Below are 21,550 nucleotides of genomic sequence, written 5' to 3' on the forward strand. Positions count from 1 at the left end.
GGGAAACACAGTAACCAGGCCTGGTCTTTACAGACTGTCTGTTCTGCTGGGAAACATAGAACCAGGCCTGGTCTTTACAGACTGTCTGTTCTGCTGGGAAACACAGTAACCAGGCCTGGTCTTCACAGACTGTCGGTTCTGCTGGGAAACACAGAAACCAGGCCTGGTCTTTACAGACCGCCTGTTCTGCTGGGGAACATAGAACCAGGCCTGGTTTTTACAGACTGTCTGTTCTGCTGGGAAACACAGTAACCAGGCCTGGTCTTTACAGACTGTCTGTTCTGCTGGGAAACATAGAACCAGGCCTGGTCTTTACAGACTGTCTGTTCTGCTGGGAAACACAGTAACCAGGCCTGGTCTTCACAGACTGTCGGTTCTGCTGGGAAACACAGAAACCAGGCCTGGTCTTTACAGACCGCCTGTTCTGCTGGGGAACATAGAACCAAGCCTGGTTTTTACAGACTGTCTGTTCTGCTGGGAAACACAGTAACCAGGCCTGGTCTTTACAGACTGTCTGTTCTGCTGGGGAACATAGAACCAGGCCTGGTCTTTACAGACTGCGGTCTAGTTCAAACGGAGCAGATGGACTGTCCCCTACACTGTTATGTGCATATGACAAATAAACTGCTGTCATGCCCTGCTAGAAAGAGACAGCAAATTCAGAGAGTAAATGGAGGGCTGTCAGGCCTATATTCTATGTGGCTGTGCAATCCTTATTTAGCCCACAGTATAAATCACAGTAGATCATTTGTTCAAATAAAAAAGATAGCAGCAGCAGCACATTTCCTGAGTCTAAAAATACTGAGATGGAAAGATAAACAATGAGAGTAGCTAGTAGAGACATGACCTTTTACTGGAGTCAAACACTGGCTCTATTTATTACCCCCCTCCCTGAACTCAACTAGAACTCAATCTAGAGCGATAAGCATCAACCCCGGGGTCAATCCAAAGCTATGGGAATAGCAGCAGACATATTTATCTGTCAGGACCATCCTGATTCAGGAAGCTCAGAGAAGTGCCTGAAGAAAAGTGAACTGCCAATGATTGGATGTGCACAGATCTGACTGGCAACCTTCCAGACCACGGAGTGTTGACTGGCGTCCAGACAGACGTTCAGGCTTAACACAAAGGAGAGATGTGGTAGTCAGAGGTCTGGCTCCTATTCACATGTTTACAGCTCATCTGTTACATAACCAAGGCTGAAAGACAGAGGTCAGCATCTGTTCTGGAGAACACTTGTTAATTAGGATGCGTGTAAATGTCTGCGTGTGTGTATGCGGGACTCACTCTTTGCAGGCGTTGGAGACGTGGGTGGGTACAGTGTATTTACAGTCCATGATCATGGTGAGGGTCTCGCTGTCGTTGGCCTCCTGGAAGGGGGGCTGTCCACACACCAGCATGAACAGGATCACACCAAGACTCCAGATATCTAACAGGAGGAAGAGGAGAGAGAGAGAGAGAAGGTGAATGGATCATTCTGCTACACTATAACCTGGCTGGGTACTGTAGAACCATCTGTAGGTTCAGAGCACTGTTCTGTCAGCCCTGGGATTCTGCTAGCCTGTTTTAAACACAGTCTGGATTTCCCCTGCTGCAACTACCTTGGTGATACAAAATCAAATTGTAGTGTGTGTGTGGGGAGGAATTAACCACGCAGACCCCAAACACCCCAGCTCAACCTTCACATCACACCACTGTGGTTACCCAATCCAATTTTCATACCGCCCCAACAGATCCACAGATGATGCAAATCTATTGCACTCCACACTGCCGTTCCCCACCTGGACAAAAGGAACATCTATGTGAGAATGCTAATTCATTGACAACAGCTCAGCGTTCAACACCATAGTGCCCTCAAAGTTAATCAATAAGCTAAGGACCCTGGGACTAAACACCTCCCTCTGCAACTGGATCCTGGACTTCCTGACTGGCCGCCCCCAGGTGGTAAGGGTAGGTAACAACACATCCGCCATGCTGATCCTCAACACGGGGGCCCCTCAGGGGTGCGTGCTCAGCCCCCTCCTGTACTCCCTGTTCACTCATGACTGCGTGGCGGCGCACGACTCCAACACCATCATTCCATTTTCCGATGACAACAGTAAATGTATCGCCTGATCACCGACAACGATGACACAGCCTATAGGAAGGAGGTCAGAGACCTGGACGTGTCGTGCCAGGACAACAACCTCTCCCTCAACTTGATTAATACAAAAGGAGATGATTGTGGACTACAGGAAAAAGAGGAAAGAGCATGTCCCCATTCTCATCGGCGGGGCTGCAGTGGAGCGGGTTGAGAGCTTCAAGTTCCTTGGTGTCCACATCACCAACAAACTAACATGGTCCAAACATACCAAGACAGTCGTGAAGCGGGCACGACAAAACCTATTCCCCCTCAGGAGACTGAAAAGATTTGGCATGGGTCCCAGATCCTCAAAACTGTTCGCTCTGCTACCCCACGGCAAGCGGTACCGGAGCGCCAAGTCTAGGTCCAAGAGGCTTCTAAACAGCTTCCACACCCAAGCCATAAGACTCCTGAACATCTAGTCAAATGGCTACCCAGACTATTTGCAGTGCACCCCCCCCCCCCCCCACCCCTACTCTGTTGTCATCTATGCAGAGTCACTTTAATAACTCTACCTACATGTACATACTACCTCAAATAACCGGTGCCCACACACACATTGACTGTACTAGTACCCCTGTATATAGTCTCACTATTGTTATTTCACTGCTCTTTAATTACTTGTATCTCTTATTCTTTTTTTATTTTTTTTATCTGCATTGTTGGTTAGGGGCTCGTTAGTAAGTATTTCACTGTAAGGTCTACACCTATGGTATTCGGCGCATATGACTAATAAAATTAGATTTGATCACTAGCTAAATAAACCTGAACTAGAGTTCCAGATGTATCGTCAGCTCTGCTAGGCAGCAGTAAACGTAGAGATGTATCGTCAGCTCTGCTAGGCAGCAGTAAACGTAGAGATGTATCGTCAGCTCTGCTAGGCAGCAGTAAACGTAGAGATGTATCGTCAGCTCTGTTAGGCAGCAGTAAACGTAGAGATGTATCGTCAGCTCTGTTAGGCAGCAGTAAACGTAAAGATGTATCGTCAGCTCTGCTAGGCAGCAGTAAACGTAGAGATGTATCGTCAGCTCTGCTAGGCAGCAGTAAACTTAGAGATGTATCGTCAGCTCTGTTAGGCAGCAGTAAACATAGAGATGTGTCGTCAGCTCTGTTAGGCAGCAGTAAACGTAGAGATGTATCGTCAGCTCTGTTAGGCAGCAGTAAACGTAGAGATGTATCGTCAGCTCTGCTAGGCAGCAGTAAACGTAGAGATGTATCGTCAGCTCTGCTAGGCAGCAGTAAACGTAGAGATGTATCGTCAGCTCTGCTAGGCAGCAGTAAACGTAGAGATGTATCGTCAGCTCTGCTAGGCAGCAGTAAACGTAGAGATGTATCGTCAGCTCTGCTAGGCAGCAGTAAACGTAGAGATGTATCGTCAGCTCTGCTAGGCAGCAGTAAACGTAGAGATGTATCGTCAGCTCTGCTAGGCAGCAGTAAACGTAGAGATGTATCGTCAGCTCTGTTAGGCAGCAGTAAACGTAGAGATGTATCGTCAGCTCTGCTAGGCAGCAGTAAACGTAGAGATGTATCGTCAGCTCTGCTAGGCAGCAGTAAACATAGAGATGTATCGTCAGCTCTGTTAGGCAGCAGTAAACGTAGAGATGTATCGTCAGCTCTGCTAGGCAGCAGTAAACGTAGAGATGGCTTTCCAAATGACACTAGTCCCTATATAGTGCACTACTTTTGACCAGAGCCCTAGTCCCTATATAGTGTACTACTTTTGACTTGGGCCCATAGGGACTTCTGAAATCCGCCTGTCATACTGAAGTCAGTTATTTAAGTGCTGCTGTGATTCAGCCCGACTCAGAATAAGGAATTCATTATTACATAAACACATACTATCTTTAATGCCCTGCTTGTCTCAGAATTAGTCAGTCAGAAACTTGCAAAAAGCACTTAAAACACAGATTACAATTACAGTGAGGATTTTAAATAATTCTCATTAAGCCTAGATGCCCTCAAAAACTGAACTAAGTCGCAGCTTATAGCTTAACACTCATTGCACAAACAGTGGCAGTTAAAGATACAAGAAGAAAAATAACTGTAGCTAGCCCACAAAACACTTTCAAATCCTCCTGGGGTCCAACAACCTGTTCATCGGAGGATTTGAAAGTGTCATGTAATGGAACTGTTAACTAGGTCACAGGATGTAGGAATGTTGCAGAGGTCCATGTGTCACTGAGGAGGGTTGACTGCCCAACAATAAAAGATGTCAGAGGCCGCTTGTAGTTGTGTATCTGCTGGGTCTTCTGTGATGTGCTGTATCATTCACATCTCCTGTTGATGTCTGATGCCAGCAGCTCCAGGATGGAGGGAGGGAAGGACGGACGGAGGAGACCGACGTATGTACGGACGGTCGGAGACGAGGGAGGGATACAGTCTGCAGCAGGATGGAGGGAGAGAAGGACGGACGGAGGAGACCGACGTATGTACGGACGGTCGGAGACGAGGGAGGGATACAGTCTGCAGCAGGATGGAGGGAGGGAAGGACGGACGGAGGAGACCGACGTATGTACGGACGGTCGGAGACGAGGGATACAGTCTGCAGTGGGATGGAGGGAGGGAAGGACGGACGGAGGAGACCGACGTATGTACGGACAGTCGGAGACGAGGGATACAGTCTGCAGTGGGATGGAAGGAGGGAAGGACGGAGGAGACCGACGTATGTACGGACGGTCGGAGACGAGGGATACAGTCTGCAGCAGGATGGAGGGAAGGACGGACGGAGGAGACCGACGTATGTACGGACGGTCGGAGACGAGGGATACAGTCTGCAGTAGCCATGATGCACATCACACCTCCATCCCCACCACTTGCAGCTCTGCCACGAGACTGGCTGATGAAATATTACCATGGTGTTTTAAGGGGAAGGTTCCCACGATGTCAATGAGTACTCAGTGTTTCAATGGCATCCCGTGTCAACAAATCCTAAATCAAACGCTGCTTTGGGGTTCTCACAACAAGGAGGATTTTCTACATGGCAGCTAGTGTGCTTTATTAGACAGAGGTAACCTAATGTAGCAGGCGTAAAATAAACACCTGATCCCCTACATACTGGTACTGACAAATACAATATATATATTTTTAAACTGCTGAGAGGTTATCTTCTGCACTGTTCAACCAATCTAGTAAAATGTGGAGGAGTTAAGATGGACGGAAGTCGCTGGCTGTCTTTTCTACTTCCCCTGAACTGCAGAACATCTAGTCGTTGTGGACTGGGCGGAGCCTAGACGGTGGTGGTGTTGGCTCCCCCTCCTCTAATAGGCTGGTGTACTACACTCTGTCCTTCTTTTCTCTGTGAACCAGCGCAGGCTCTCTGTATGTCACCAAGACTCACTAGCGGGCCAGTTTAAAGACCCCGTCCCAGCAAACCAGGCTGCTAGTTTGAGTGCAGTAAAATGTTTTTGCTCAAACTTTTTTTACCAAGGATATTGTTTTTCAGATTAAAAATCAAACAATAGCCTATATGCTAACCTAGCTTCAGCATATCTGTCATTCTGCATGCAACCCACTAGCCTGTGGTTACATTTACTGTATAGTGAGAGAGAAAAAACAACCCTGAACCTTCTGGGGGGCCTTGATGCCTCTGCAATGTTTATTTCTGTGTGTGTGTGTGTGTGTGTGTGTGTGTGTGTGTGTGTGTGTGTGTGTGTGTGTGTATGTATGTATGTATGTATATATATATATATATATATATATATATATATTAGTCGTGAGATGCGAGAACAGTGGCAACAGTGATGAGCTCCAATGGGATTTGCAGGAAAGCCATGCATTGCAATCAGGAGGCCCATTGCTTCATTACAGCAAATAGAACACAGCGCTCTAAAGCCGTGCTTGGCTTCACATCATGTCAATCACACATGCAGTCAACTGTATTTTCCCCATCATCACAAAGAGAATATTTCCATGCTGTGACCCAGATCAGACATCCTGAGCCCAGACTGAGCCCAGAAATAACTCCCTGCAACTCTCCCATCTCTGACCGTGGAGGAGCGCCAGATTCAATCCAACCTGCCGTGCCACTGTTTATACTGCCTGTCTACAAACTAGCTGGGTCCCGCAGGAAGGCGCACACATTATTTTACCAAAAACTGTGGGTATCAGTACCTGTAGGAAGAGTACCTGGTATTTCCACAGTAACCAAAACCCTTCTGTGAATGTATTTTGACCATGGGGGGAAAAAGCTAGTTCTATGTTTAGGCTACACACTATTGCAGAAATACTGCAATGCGGGTTCAACTGAATGGAGTCAGGTAGAAGGTTGTGTATTAACTTCCCCAAGTCAGCATTTACTGTCTGTCTGCTACACATGCACACAAGGTGTCAACTGGAAGAACACTTTGGTTTCAGTATTACCCCTTCAAGACCAGTGACCCTGCTAGAAATGGACCTGTTGGTGACAAATCCAGAGCTGTTGCTGGCCCAGGTCTCTTACTGAGACACTTGAAGTCAACCACAGCCTGCTAGCCTGTCCCTGCCACAATACCTCTCCTTGTCATCTCCAGCGTGTTTCCATATCAGGCTTCGGTCTCATAACCATTCTAACACAGCCCTGTCTAAGGGGACTGTTGACATTAAACTCTAAAGAACAGGCCTAGTTAAATGTAGGCGGTCTGAAGAGGCAGTGGGATTTTCAGTATTTGCATCTGGTCTTAGCCTAAGTATTGTCAATCAATAACCTTGAGAATTGTGCAAATATCCCCAGTCAGACAGACAATCATTCAGTGTTGACAAGTGGCTCGTGTTTATAGTGCCAGCAAGGTATGTGGACCTGTCCTTTAAGACTGAAATAGGATACAGTGCTGGTGTATTGTGAAGCTCCTTATCAATGCTTTATTCAAGTAGAGCAGTGGTTCCAACTCCGGTCCTCCAGTACCCCCACAGAACACATTGTAGCCCTGGACAAACTCACCTGGTTCAACTCATTGAGGGCTTGATGATTAGTTGACAAGTTGAATCAGGTGTGTTTGTCCGGGGCTACAATAACAAATGTGTACTGTTGGGGGTACTGGAGGACCCGGGGTTGGGAATAACCCTCAAATATTTTCTGGTCCTGAGCAAATTTCAGGTCTTCTGAGCGCAAACTTGAACATTGTGAAAATTCTGTGCAACTTCCAGCACGCGTTAACTGTGACACTGAGGCTGTCTCCGCTTTAAGTTACAGTTCTAACAGTGGCCAAGTAGGCCACTGTGGTTATGTGATCATAATGTAGGCCTCAGAGTGGACTACCATCAGAAACGACGGAGAAAGTGTATCCCATTAAATTTTTACATGGAAATAGCTGTTCTATCATTCAGCCTACAGTAGCAGCCAGTGTGGTGTTCAATGTAGACCTACATTCCATGAGGCTTTTGAAAAAACATGACGGGCTTGATATTAACCTGTTTATCCTTCAGACAAAAGGAGGTGACTGAAAATGTAGTTTGTTGCAAGAAACCAGTTAACAAAATAAAATGTATTATTATTCCATTACCATTATTACAGAGAATCAGACAAATGATGCTCCCCTCTGCCTATTGGCTACTTAGCTTATTCAAGCATGTCTCAAAATACAACTATGAGTTGTACAGTGTGGCACAGCAGTCTAAGGCACTGCATCTCAGTGCTAGATGTCACTACAGACCCTGGTTCGATTCCAGCTGTATCACAACTGGCCGTGATTGAGAGTCCCATAGGGTGGCGCACAATTGGCACAGCGTCGTCCGGGTTAGGGTTTGGCCGGGTTAGGCCGTCATTGTAAATAAGAAATTTGTTCTTAACTGACTTGCCTAGTTAAATAAAATAGACAAAATAAAAGAATAACTCAAACTCAAACTTTAAATCCGACTTGTTATTAAAGATGTCTAGAAATGTACACGTTCTGTGCTCTTGTAGGAAGCAAATCACTCCCCTATTGCAGACTACAAATTCTCTAACTGGGCTAATAACTCACTAACTAGCAAAAGATATGAACAAAATGTGCACACGTGGCTATATGCAGCTCTCGCTTTGATGTCAATACAAACACATCTACTCACGACAACAGTCGTAAAAACAGATCCATATATGGAAATGGTCTATTTGCATAAAGGCCTACTGCAGATGTGATTGGTTATGCCACACCGGTCTGTGTAGAGTACAAGCGGAGTTGTACCCAATAGAATCCTACTCCTACCTACAACAAAGGTAGGTAGGAGTAGGATACTTTGTTTTGTTGCATTGAAAGTGGCTAATATTGGCTGATTCAAATCACAATTGTCACAGTCAAGGGAAACGTTGATTGCCACAGTCAAGGGAAACGTTGATTGCCACAGTCAAGGGAAACGTTGATTGCCACAGTCAAGGGAAACGTTGATTGCCACAGTCAAGGGAAAAGTTGACAGTGTTAACAGTAAAAGAGAAACATTGATAGCGTTAACAGGGAAAACTCTAGAAAGTTGAGTGAAGTTCAATCTCGTGCTTGTCACTGTGGGCTGATATATCTTCAGCGCGCTCTGACTGCTGCGTGCACACTCACAGGGAACATTGGTTGGGAACCACTAAAGTAGAACACCAACACATTCTCCTCGGTGCTCACAACTCAACTTGTTTATCCCAGGGTCATATGTGCATGCAGAGAGACAGGATTGCAAAACGTGATGTGACATCTTTAAAAATGTAGAAATGAAATAGGCTGAGTTCCATGGGGTGTTTCCTTTAGGCGTCGATTTGCCCCCCTTTTTTTTTTTTACACCTTTATTTAATCTTTATTTAACCAGGCAAGTCAGTTAAGAACACATTCTTATTTTCAATGACGGCATAGGAACGGTGGGTTAACTGCCTGTTCAGGGGCAGAAAGACAGATTTTCACATTGAATCCCCCGAGCTGACAATCTTGCAACCTTACAGTTAACTAGTCCAACGCAAATAGCGTTTCAAACTTCACTCGCTCTGAGCCTTGGGGTGGTTGTTTCCCTTGCTCTGCATGGGTAACGCTGCTTCGATGTGGTGGCAGTTGTCGTTGTGTTGCTGGTTCGAGCCCAGGGAGGAGCGAGGAGAGGGACGGAAGCTATACTGTTACACTGGCAATACTAAAGTGCCCATAAGAACATCCAATGGTCAAAGGTTAATGAAATACAAATGGTATAGAGGGAAATAGTCCTATAATAACTACAATCTAAAACTTCTTAACTGGGAATGTTGAAGACTCATGTTAAAAGGAACCACCAGCTTTCATCTGTTCTCATGTTCTGAGCAAGGAACTGAAACGTTAGCTTTCTTACATAGCACATATTGCACTTTTACTTTCTTCTCCAACACTTTGTTTTTACATTATTTAAACCAAATTGAACATGTTTCATTATCTACTTGAGGCTAAATTGATTTTATGTATGTATTATATTAAGTTAAAACAAGTGTTAATTCAGTATTGTTGTAATTGTCATTATTACAAAATGTATATATACATACATACATACACACACACACACACACACACACACACACACACACACACACACACACACACACACACACACACACACACACACACACACCACACACACACACACACAGTGGGGCAAAAAAGTATTTAGTCAGCCACCAATTGTGCAAGTTCTCCCACTTAAAAAGATGAGGGGCTAATTTTCATCATAGGTACACTTCAACTATGACAGACAAAATGAGAAGAAAAAAAATCCAGAAAGTCACATTGTAGGATTTTTAATGAATTTATTTGCAAATTATGGTGGAAAATAAGTATTTGGCACCTACAAACAAGCAAGATTTCTGGCTCTCACAGACCTGTAACTTCTTCTTTAAGAGGCTCCTCTGTCCTCTACTCGTTACCTGTATTAATGGCACCTGTTTGAACTTGTTATCAGTATAAAAGACACCTGTCCACAACCTCAAACAGTCACACTCCAAACTCCACTACGGCCAAGACCAAAGAGCTGTCAAAGGACACCTGAAACAAAATTGTAGACCTGCACCAGGCTGGGAAGACTGAATCTGCAATAGATAAGCACCTTGGTTTGAAGAAATCAACTGTGGGAGCAATTATTAGGAAATGGAAGACATACAAGACCACTGATAATCTCCCTCGATCTGGGGCTCCACGCAAGATCTCACCCCGTGGGGTCAAAATGATGACAAGAACGGTGAGCAAAAATCCCAGAACCATACCTAGTGAATGACCTGCAGAGAGCTGGGACCAAAGTAACAAAGCCTACCATCAGTAGCACACTACACCGCCAGGGACTCAAATCCTGCAGTACCAGACGTGTCCCCATGCTTAAGCCAGTACATGTCCAGGCCGGTCTTTTTGGTAAAAACTCAACTCGTCGTGTTTGGAGGACAAAGAATGCTGAGTTGCATCCAAAGAACACTATACTTACTGTGAAGCATGGGGGTGGAAACATCATGCTTTGGGGCTGTTTTTCTGCAAAGGGACCAGGGTGACTGATCTGTGTAAAGGAACGAATGAATGGGGCCATGTATCGTGAGATTTTGAGTGAAAACCTCCTTCCATCAGCAAGGGCATTGAAGATGAAACATGGCTGGGTCTTTCAGCATGACAAATGATCCCAAACACACTGCCTGGGCAACGAAGGAGTGGCTTCGTAAGAAGCATTTCAAGGTCCTGGAGTGGCCTAGCCAGTCTCCAGATCTCAACCCCATAGAAAATCTTTGGAGGGAGTTGAAAGTCCGTGTTGCCCAGCAACAGCCCCAAAACATCACTGCTCTAGAGGAGATCTGCATGGAGGAATGGGCCAAAATACCAGCAACAGTGTGTGAAAACATTGTGAAGACTTACAGAAAGACTTACAGAAAACGTTTGACCTCTGTCATTGCCAACAAAGGGTATATAATAAAGTATTGAGATAAACTTTTGTTATTGACCAAATACTTATTTTCCACCACCATTTGCAAATAAATTCATTAAAAATCCTACAATGTGATTTTCTGGATTTTTTTTTCTCATTTTGTCTGTCATAGTTGAAGTGTACCTATGATGAAAATTACAGGCCTCTCATCTTTTTAAGTGGGAGAACTTGCACAATTGGTGGCTGACTAAATACTTTTTTGCCCCACTGTGTGTGTGTGTGTGTATATGTATATGTATGTGTGTGTGTGTGTGTGTGTGTGTGTGTATGTATGTATGTATGTATGTATGTATGTATGTATATATATATATATATATATATTTTATTATTATTTTCTTCTTTTTTCTTAATTTTTTTTAAATCGTCCGATTAAATCGGTATCGGCTTTTTTGGTCCTCCAATAATCGGTATTGAAAAATCATAAATCGGTCAACCTTTACAAGATACATGAAGTAACAGAGCACACTGGATCTAAGATAATACTCAAATGTTTTGTTGTTCAGTTACTGTATGGATGTGTGCACACTTACACACAGTTGTGGAGTAAAAAGACATGCCCTGGAACAGAACCCCACTACTCAGTCTTCAGAGAGACTATATACAATGGATAACATAAGAGCTCCCACCACCTGGGTTTTTCCACATTTTGATGCATTATAGTGGAATTGAAAAGGTATATAATAGTGATTTTTGTTTGTCACTGATCAACACAAATTACCTCAATGTCAAAGTGAAAAGAAAATAAAGTTATTTTTGTAAAAATGTGTGTTATATAAAAGGTATTCACCACTTTTATGACAAGCCTAAATAAGTACAGGAGTCCAAAGTTGCTTGACAAATCACATAAGTTGCATGGACTCACTGTGTGCAATAATAGTATTTAACATGATTTGACTACCTCATCTCTGTACCCCACACACACACAATTATCTGTAAAGGTCCCTCAGTTGAGTAGTGCATTTCAAAACACAGATTCAACCAAAGACCATTTTTTCCCCACCCAGTGCCTCGCAAAGGGCACTTATTGGTAGATGGGCAAAAAAGCAGACATTGAACATCCATTTGAGCATGGTGAAGTTATTAACTACACTGTAGATGGTGTATCAATACACCCAGTCACTACAAACACACAGGCGTCCTTCCTAACAGAGAAGCCAGCAGAGGAAGGAAACCCCTTAGGGATTTCACAATGAGGCCAGTGGTGATTTTAAAACATTAACAGATGGCTGTGAATGGTAGAAAACTGAGGATGGATCAACAGCATTGTATTTACTCCACAATACTAACCTAAATGATTGAGTGAAAAGGAGGAAGTCTGTACAGAATCAAAAGCATCCAGTTTGCAACAAGGCACTAAACAAGTAATAATGCAAAACATTTGCCAAAAAGGAATTTACTTTTTGTTTTAAATACAACATGTTGTTTGGGGCAAATCCAACACATTCCTGATTATTACTCTCTATATATTTCAAACATGGTGGTGGCTGCATCATGTTATGAGTATGATTGTCATTGGCAAGGACTAGGGATTTTTCAAGAATAAAACCCAGCAGAATGAAACTAAGAGGAAACTAAGAGGAAACCTGGTTCAGACTGCTTTCCACCAGACAGTGGGAGATTAATTCACCTTTCAGCAGGAAAATAACCTAAAACACAAGGACAAATTTACACTGCTGTTTCTTACCAAGACAGTGAATGTTAATACGTGGCCCAATTACAGTTGACTTAAATCTGCTTTAAAATCTATGTCAAGACTTGAAAATACCTGTCTAGTAATGATCAACAACCAACTTGACAGAGCTTGAAGAATTGAAGTCTAAATATTGTACAATCCAGGTATGCAGAGCTCTAAGAGAGACTTAACCCAAAAGATGCACAGCTGTAATACCTGCCAAAAGGTGTTTAAGATGTATTGACTCAGGGGGGGTGAATACTTAACTAATCAAGCTATATTAGTTTAGTGTTTAATTTTTCATATATTAGAATGTCTTCCACTTTTACATCAGAGTATTTCATGTAGATTGTTTACAAAACAAATGACAATTAAATCCATTTTAATTCCACTTTGTAACATTCTTTTTGTGAAGAAATCCAAAGGGGATGAATACTTAAATGTACTGTACATCTTCCTGGCTCCTCTTTTCAACAGGATGATTGACAAGCACTCAAAACAAGGCACAGAAACAGCAGCAGGCAGTGATTATGGAGAGGATTTCTGTGCCAATGTTAATAGGGGCATTGGGGTGTGTAGTTTGCCTCCTGCGAGTGACATGAAGAGTAACAGATGTTGAGAGGAGCGAGGCAAAAAAACAGAGTAACCTGATTAATGCAGACAGCCATGTATCTCACACACACACACACACACACACACACACACACACACGAGAGACACTTATGCATCAGTAGAGCTCAATCTCTGTTAAACATGTAGATAATGAGTATGATGAGAGCGCAGAGACCCCAGGAGACGTGGAGATCACTTGTCTTGATGAGAGAGAGCAGAGACCCCAGGACATGTGGAGATCACTTGTCTTGATGAGAGAGAGCAGAGACCCCAGGACATGTGGAGATCACTTGTCTTGATGAGAGAGAGCAGAGACCCCAGGAGATGTGGAGAGCACCACTTATCTTGAGCACAAATGTTCCTGGTGTATAACGTGGTGGTTGGTGTTTAAGTGCATCCAACTGAGTTGGCATAAAGACGACAAAATTGGCAAGTCATCACTGGCAGTGAGTAGAAGAATTAGGCTTTGGCGGTGAGAGCCTTGGGAATCACTCACTGTTGTGCAGCATGCGCCAGGTGATTTAATTACATTATGGAGTTCCACCACTAAAGTGTTTGCCAGATAGATATCTTACAGCTATTAAGTTAACGGTCTAAAATGTGCTAAATGCTCTGCAGTTGTGCATTTGGTTTGTTAATTTATTAGCTAGTTAGCTTCTTCCAACAACAAAAAAATCAAGCATTCGCTTGGTAACAGCAGAGAATCCCCTCCTGGATCAAGAGCCTTGATGTCTAATATTTGTTTTGTGCAGCAAACTGAGAAGCATTTTTTTTGTTACTTGTATAGTTTAGGTCAGAAACTACTAAAATGTTCGCAATGTGCTGGTTAGCATTTAGTTAGTATTCTACATGGGATTTTACATGTACTTGTTAGCATTGCTAACCTTCAGATTAGTATCAGTGGGATTTGAAAACAGCTCCCCTTGTGTTCAGTGGCGGTATTACTGAATAGGATACCAAATATCAGAGTATGGCAGAGGTTGGAATGAAGGTATGACAATCTGGATACTGCCCAAGTGTAAGAAGCACACAGAAGATGTGAACAGCCACTATTGGCAGCCATGACGGAACTTCTCTCCCCACCTCATCCCCTGTCAAGCAAGTCCAACCAACCAACCAGGCCCATCACCAGAATAGGAGCTGCAGCTCGTGGACAGTGAGGTCGGTGAATCAAGCCTAGGGGCAACACTGACCAGTTACTGAGATTTACCGCCCAAAACAACTCCCTTTTCCCGGGATAAATAACAGGTGTATATAAGAGAAGTGTATATGAACAGCATGGTGTGAAATGGATCTGTTAAATGATATGCGGTGACTAAATGTGTCTTCTCTGCGGCCTCCGCATGATGACTCATCAACGCTCCGGATGGGGACAGACAGCCCATCTCAGTATGGAGTGCAGTTCACAATGCATGTAGACCTCATCATGGTAACTTCTTTTGTCACAGGTAGCCCTACATTTGCTGCAGCATTGTCTATGCTACAGCAGTGGAAAGACTGTCTAATTTACCCATCCAACTTTCAGGGGTCAACTTATTTTTTTTGGTGTGTAAAGATTATACTTTTTTTTAATTGCAGCTGCAGAGTTTTAAAAACAGCCTATCACTCAAATATTGTTGCTTTAAAATCAGTGCACGCGCTAGCACTCTCTCGCAGTCTCTCTCCCTGTTCAAATTGCATCCAAAATAGATAATCCTGTTCCAGATTGTCTAGATGTCCTGGCTTACCTATTTCAGGTAATACATTCAATGCAGTATTAGGCTTATATTTAGCTAATTAATGATGGGTTATGCATAATAAGCTTCTAATTTATAGCCTTTGTCTGTTGCTCGCACAATACTCACGTACCTGGGCTCCCCTGGCCTCTCTCCTTAAAAACGCTCCTCAGCTCTTGGGAGTCCCATGCAGGAAAAACCAGACTAGAATAGCTTGCTGGACATATATTTTTAGCATTTCTTATACCAATAGGCAATTTGAAGGAAGAGGAACACAAGCTCGTTTGGTGAATGTTAAACACAGCATCAAATAGAACTCATGGGTAGTTTGAAAGAAGAGCGAACGCGTGATGGCGATAGGCTATAGCAGTTATTTATTCAGACCCATAACCACTCAATCTTCATGAAGAGAAGTGAAAGCCTTCTGCATCTAATACTAGTCCTGTGTTATACAAATATCATTAGAATGATGAAGATAAGGACAACAAAGCGTATTTAATTGAACTGTTGAAACCAAGGAAGGAATGAAGCAACTCTAGAAAAAGAGACAGGCTAATAACAGGTATTATGCATCAGCCTACAAATTATACAAATAGGCTCGATTATATTTATAAATTCAAATCTAATTCACTGGCCTATACTTGTAACTTTGTAGGCCACATTGTGCTGCACCAGAACCGCATGTTCCTTTCTGCGTTATCATGGTTTAAACGATGTGCGTAATTCCAGGTCATAAAATACTGTACTCTATTGTAACAGTTCACACTAAAAGATTAGCCTACTGGAGCTAGCTCCATTTATTTACCCAACAGATCATATAGCTAGCTACATCTATAGGCTTTTATGTTTTTCTGTAGTGTGCAGTATAGATATCCAATACATATATGATATAGGCTAACGGTACAATCATTTGGGCGTTTTTGGGCTAGGGCTCATGAAAGTCTTTAATGTAGGGCTCAAAATGTATTTAATGTAGGGCTCATCAGGCTCAGGTAGCGTCAGGCTTTCATTTTCAAACAAAGCTCTAATCAAATGCCGACATAGGCCTATGTATATTTTTTATTGCACCTTTATTTAACCTGGTAGGCTAGTTGAGAACAAGTTCTCATTTACAATTGCGACTTGGTCAAGATAAAGCAAAGCAGTTCGACACATACAACGACACAGAGTTACACAAGGAGTAAAACAAACATACATCTATATACAATGTGAGCAAATGAGGTGAGATAAGGGAGGTAAAGGCAATTTTATATATATATATATATATGCTTTATAATGCTATTGAATGACACTTTTTTAGGTTAGGGCAGGAAATACCAGGTTAAATCAGGAGAATAAATGATTTATTCTCGGGATGGAACGCTTGTAAAACACTGACCCCCCCAGACTGACTGAGGGTCAAGGAAGACCTCCCCACGCCAGGGCACGTCAGTCAGTTTGACCTGAGGTCTGAGCCATTAGAACACATGCATCCCAAAACGGCACCCGATTCCCTGTTAAGTGTATTATACAGGAAATATGGTGCCACACCATGGGAATCTGACTGTAAATAAGGTCTTCACAGGAGGAGACAGAGCACGGACCTCTAACCCCATAGTTCGTATATTAGCCAGAGGCGGCCAACCCTAAAGCCGGGCGCACACTGCACAATTTTCTTCCTGATTTAGCTGTCCCAGACAAGTTGAGATCGGAGACAAAATCCGCACGTTGTTGCCTACTCGGGTGCGCAGACGTCACTGACCCTCGTTTAATGCGAGCTACCGATCCAGTCTTTGAGCAGTACCAGACGTCCCAATATTTTCAAACACGTTGGTTTTTATCTGAACAAAATCTGCAATGCTCTTGTAGTGAGATGTGCAACAACTAGTTTTTAGAACAATCAGCAATAGCCAAATGAGAGCTTGCCAGAGAAAAAGCCAATGAAGACGTATCGCATCACCCAGAATGTATAGACTCAAGCAGGAGCGATGAATACTACTAATATGCGTTTGTATTTGCCAAGGACCAAAGCATCAAATCATTACAGCTCTGAAGTTCACAAGCAATGTTATTCGATTCAAAATGTATTGGCTAGATATTTGAAGTCTGTATGGCAAGTGTGAATGTCTGACTGAAAACATTTAGGAGGCTGCTTTGAGCCAGTTTGTTCTAGTTACGTTAACAAATCACACCACATGGTTTGCGCTAGACAGGATGGTATCGAGAATCCTCACAACCTTCATGTCCTTCTCTCATCCAGGGATGAACGGTATTCCCATCTTGGTACACAAGGGGAGCTAAAAACACAGAAAAAAATCCCATTGGTCACCTATTATAAGAATGCTAACAAATCTAGCATAAACTAATAGCAAATTTCAATAGAGGCTGATAGCTAAATATGCTAATGAGCGGAAAAGAAAATAAACTAAATGACAAAACAGGCTAAATCCAGCTCATAAAGTTATGCAAGTATAAGCAGTGAATTTGGGCAGGGACTGTTTATACTTTGACAACTTGCTACCAAACTCCTGTGCGTATCAGACAGAGATTCTCTTAGAGATGATTCTGAACTGAAGACAGCTGTAACCATGTGAAGTCTTATCTTATTGGTGATAGTCATTTACTCCGTCTCATTCTGTAATGTGCCAGGTATCTCAAGTACACCAATTGTTTGAGTGTTAATTATTTTGTGACTAATAAATTATATTAGTTGAATTGAGTAAACACATTCCTCGTTTAACAGGGTAATTATTTGACTATATAATTTAGATATATTGGTAGTTATATACACTATGCATAGCACATGCTTGGGTACCACCTTGACGTCTCTGATCGGCTTGCCTCTATAAATTACACTAGAACACTGGTCACCAGGATTAGCTGTTTGTATCTAGTCTATTAATTAATTGTATAAACGGTGCAAGTTGGACACATGCTGATTATAGTCATACTGAGAGGTGATGTAAGGCTTGCTACATTGACTAGATTCCTCCAGAGGCATACAGGGCATGTTGCATTTATTCACATAGTATTGGGAGTCAGATTGATGAATGCAGTTTATTATTATATTCAACATAATGGTTGGGAAATGTACTCCTCTATAAATGGTGACCCCTCCGTTGATGGAGATTTCCACAGCCTTTACAGCTGATTCAGCCAAACAAGGTCCTGAGGTGCAGTTGAGCGCATCAGGAGTTATATTGTGGTAGATTAGTGAACTAACAAACTGCTGCAGAAGGGCAGCTACCCAGGAGTTCAGCTTGGTATCCAAGCCTCTCTGGACAGGTTCACAAGAGGCCTTTTCAAACTGCATTGTTCTTAGCACCAGGCTATGTTATGACAAGACTGGTCCTGGGCTAGCTTAGCCTGTGTTCACACAAGCCTTTCTTAACCCTAGGCTAAGCTTTAGCCCTGGGCTAAGGATTCACACTTGTATTCCAAGCACTGTACCAAAACTTGTATCTTGCCCCTGTGCAGAGAATGCTGTGCATGAACGACAAACTTTTCTGATCCAGGCAAAATCATACAATATTATCAGCATCATGGATATAGCCAATTCAAATGTGAATAAAAAGCTCTGAAAATACTAATTTAGCGTTTGCTGCCCTTCCAGCTGTAGAGTTAGCAGCTTTAGTGTTTGCAGGCAAATGTCAATTAAGTGACAGTGCAGCTTTGTGATTGGGTGCACATGCACATGCACCCGTCAAATCAAAGGCAATCCTTTGCTATGAAGTTTTTAATGGATATTAATCTCAGAGATCAAAGATGATATTTCAACAAAATAATGTTGCGGGAATGCTAATCTTATGTTTCTAACTACAGAGATGATCTCAGAACAATCTGAGCTGTTGACATGGCTTGCTGAAATGACATGGAACGACCCTGATATTATGGTCACTGCTATTGCAATGGCAAGGAGCAACGCTGTTCCTGATGGAGATAAAGCCTGGTTTAGGAACAACGCATGCTACACTACATGACCAAAAGTATGCGGACACCTGCTCGTCAAACATCGCATTCCAAAACCGAGGGCATTAATATGGAGTTGGTCCCCCCTTTGATTCTATAACAGCCACCACTCTTCTGGGAAGGCATTCCACTAGATGTTGGAACATTGCTGCGGGGACTTGCTTCCATTCAGCCCCAAGAGCATTAGTGAGTTCAGGGAACTGATGTTCGGCGATTAAGCCTGGCTCGTAGTTGGCGAACCAATTCATCCTAAAGCTGTTCAATGGGGTTGAGGTTAGAGCTCTGTGCAGGCCAGTCAAGTTCTTCCACGCCGATCTCAACAAACCATTTCTGTCTGAAACTCACTTTGTACACGGGGGCACTGTCATGCTGAAACAGGAAAGGGTCTTCACCAAACCATTGCCACAAAGTTGGAAGCACAGAATCGTCTAGAAATCCCTTCACTGGAAGCAAGGGGGCCTATGCGTTGGGGCAGGTAGCGTTCTCCTGGCATCCGCCAAACCCAGATTCGTCAGTCGGACTGCCAGATGGTGAAGCGTAATTCGTCACTCCAGAGAACGCGTTTCCACTGCTCCAGAGTCCAACGGCGGTGAGCTTTAGACCACTCCAGCCGATGCTTGGCATTGCGCATGGTGATATTAGGATTGTGTGCGGCTGTTCGGCTATGAAAACCCACGTCATGAAACTCCCCAACTAACATTTCTTGTGCTGACGATGCTTCCAGAGGGAGTTTGGAACTTGGTAGGGAGTGTTGCAACCGAGGACATATTTATTTATTTATTTTCCGCCCAACCCTCAGCAGTCCCGTTCTGTAAGCTTGTGCGGCCTACCAATTCACGACTGAGACGCTGTTATGAATAGATATTTCCACTTCACAATAACATCTATTACAGTTGACCAGGGCAGCTCTAGCAGGGTATACATTTGACGAACTAACTTGTTGGAAAGGCAGCATCCTATGACGATGCCATGTTGAAAGTCACTGAGCTCTTCAGTAAGGCCCTTTTACTGCAAATGTTTGTCTATGGAGATGTGCTCGGTTTTATACATCTGCCACTAACGGGTGTGGCTGAAATAGCCGTATCCACAAATTTGAAGGGGTGTCCACTTACTTTTGTATATATTGTGTACTTCAGTCAATGGTCCCCATTAGCCTACATTTTACAGGACTTATTTTAAAAAGTTTATGCATCACAAGTTACTTGAAGTAGGCAATGAATTAGTTTGGACATTTTTGTTTGGCATATGACAAGGAGTGGCAAGGAGTGGAATGATAGCAAACAGGTCTGGTATGCAGGCTGATAATACTACAGACACAGAGGAATGTCTTAACGTGAGATAGTGTAAACAAAAACATTTATTGGTTTCCCACTACAGAATGCTGAAGTAATAGCATAATCAGTGTAGCCTATAACATTCTGAATGCCCCCAACGTAAGGCTCATTTCACATTGCCCATGACACATCACACAGTGCTAAACACAGATTCAACAGAAGGTTCATCTGGAGGTCAAATGTGGGATTCACCACTGATGGAAAAAAATCCATGGAAGCAGATGGACAGGTGGCGATTGGAAAGGGTTGCTGCCGTGCTTCGTTCTTCAACGCGTGCTTCGGTCTTCAACGCGTGCTTCGGTCTTCAACGCGTGCTTCGGTCTTCAACGCGTGCTTCGGTCTTCAACGCGTGCTTCGATCTTCAACACGTGCTTCGGTCTTCAACGTGTGCTTCGATCTTCAACGCGTGCATCCCAAATGAAACCCTATTCTCTTGAATAGTGCACTACTTATGACCAGAATCCTATGGGTCATGGTCAAAAGTAGTGCACTAAATAGGGAATAGGGTACCATTTGGGATGCACATAAAGTCATTCCCCATCATTTCGCTCAGGTCAGTGAAAATAATAATTACTGTTAATCATCTGTATCCCTCCCTCCATCCCTCACTCTTCCCCTCCCTCCCTCCCTCCCTGTGCAATCACAGTGTGGAACTGGTTCACTCAGTCAGCTGGGTATTCTTCTGGTCACACCAGGACAGCCTTCTTCCTCAGTTAATAACACAGAGCGAGAGAGAGGGTCATTTTCAACACTATACACTGAAATGTGTTTCATTAGTGATAATCATTAATGTATGAAAATATGGAAGAGCTGGGAATCATGATGTAAGGTCAGTCGTGATTAGTGATGGGGAAATGGATCCAGTTACATATCGAAATATAAAAAAATGGACAATACTATATCATCAGTACTTTGACTTACAACTATCCATTTGTAAAATACAAATATATAAATCATAAATCCATCTTTTTAAAGTGAGCAAACATCTTTTCAGCACTTTAATTTCCATGACTTTTCTAATGCTCTCGGCTTAGACAAATAGTGAGCAATATGTCTGGAATATCAAATCATAAATATATATATTAAAAGCAGTATCGAATCGCAATACATATAGAACCGTGAGAGTCGCAATAAATATCGTATCGCCACCGAAGTATCTTGACAGTATCGGTATGTCCCTGGCAATTCCCAGCCCTAGTCCTGATTGAATCAAAGTAGTAATACATTGCATTTTAATGCGTAGCCTATAAGATGAAGTGGTGGAGGACTTCATTTAATGAGGATATTCATTGAGTAGCTA

General features: G+C 43.1%; 1 protein-coding gene across 2 annotated transcripts in view; it reads right to left on the minus strand.

The window, feature by feature from the left end:
* LOC110507598 (SNF-related serine/threonine-protein kinase) overlaps positions 1 to 21,550 on the minus strand; it is a 58,599-nt gene that overhangs the window by 29,976 nt on the left and 7,073 nt on the right. For both annotated transcript variants that reach the window (XM_036966418.1, XM_036966409.1), the window contains exon 3: positions 1,288 to 1,429. In XM_036966418.1, the coding sequence (XP_036822313.1) occupies positions 1,288 to 1,429 (142 nt within the window). The remainder of the gene's footprint in view (positions 1 to 1,287; positions 1,430 to 21,550) is intronic.

This window comes from Oncorhynchus mykiss, chromosome 3, assembly GCF_013265735.2.
Source record: "Oncorhynchus mykiss isolate Arlee chromosome 3, USDA_OmykA_1.1, whole genome shotgun sequence".
In the NCBI taxonomy this organism is placed as follows: Eukaryota; Metazoa; Chordata; class Actinopteri; order Salmoniformes; family Salmonidae; genus Oncorhynchus; species Oncorhynchus mykiss.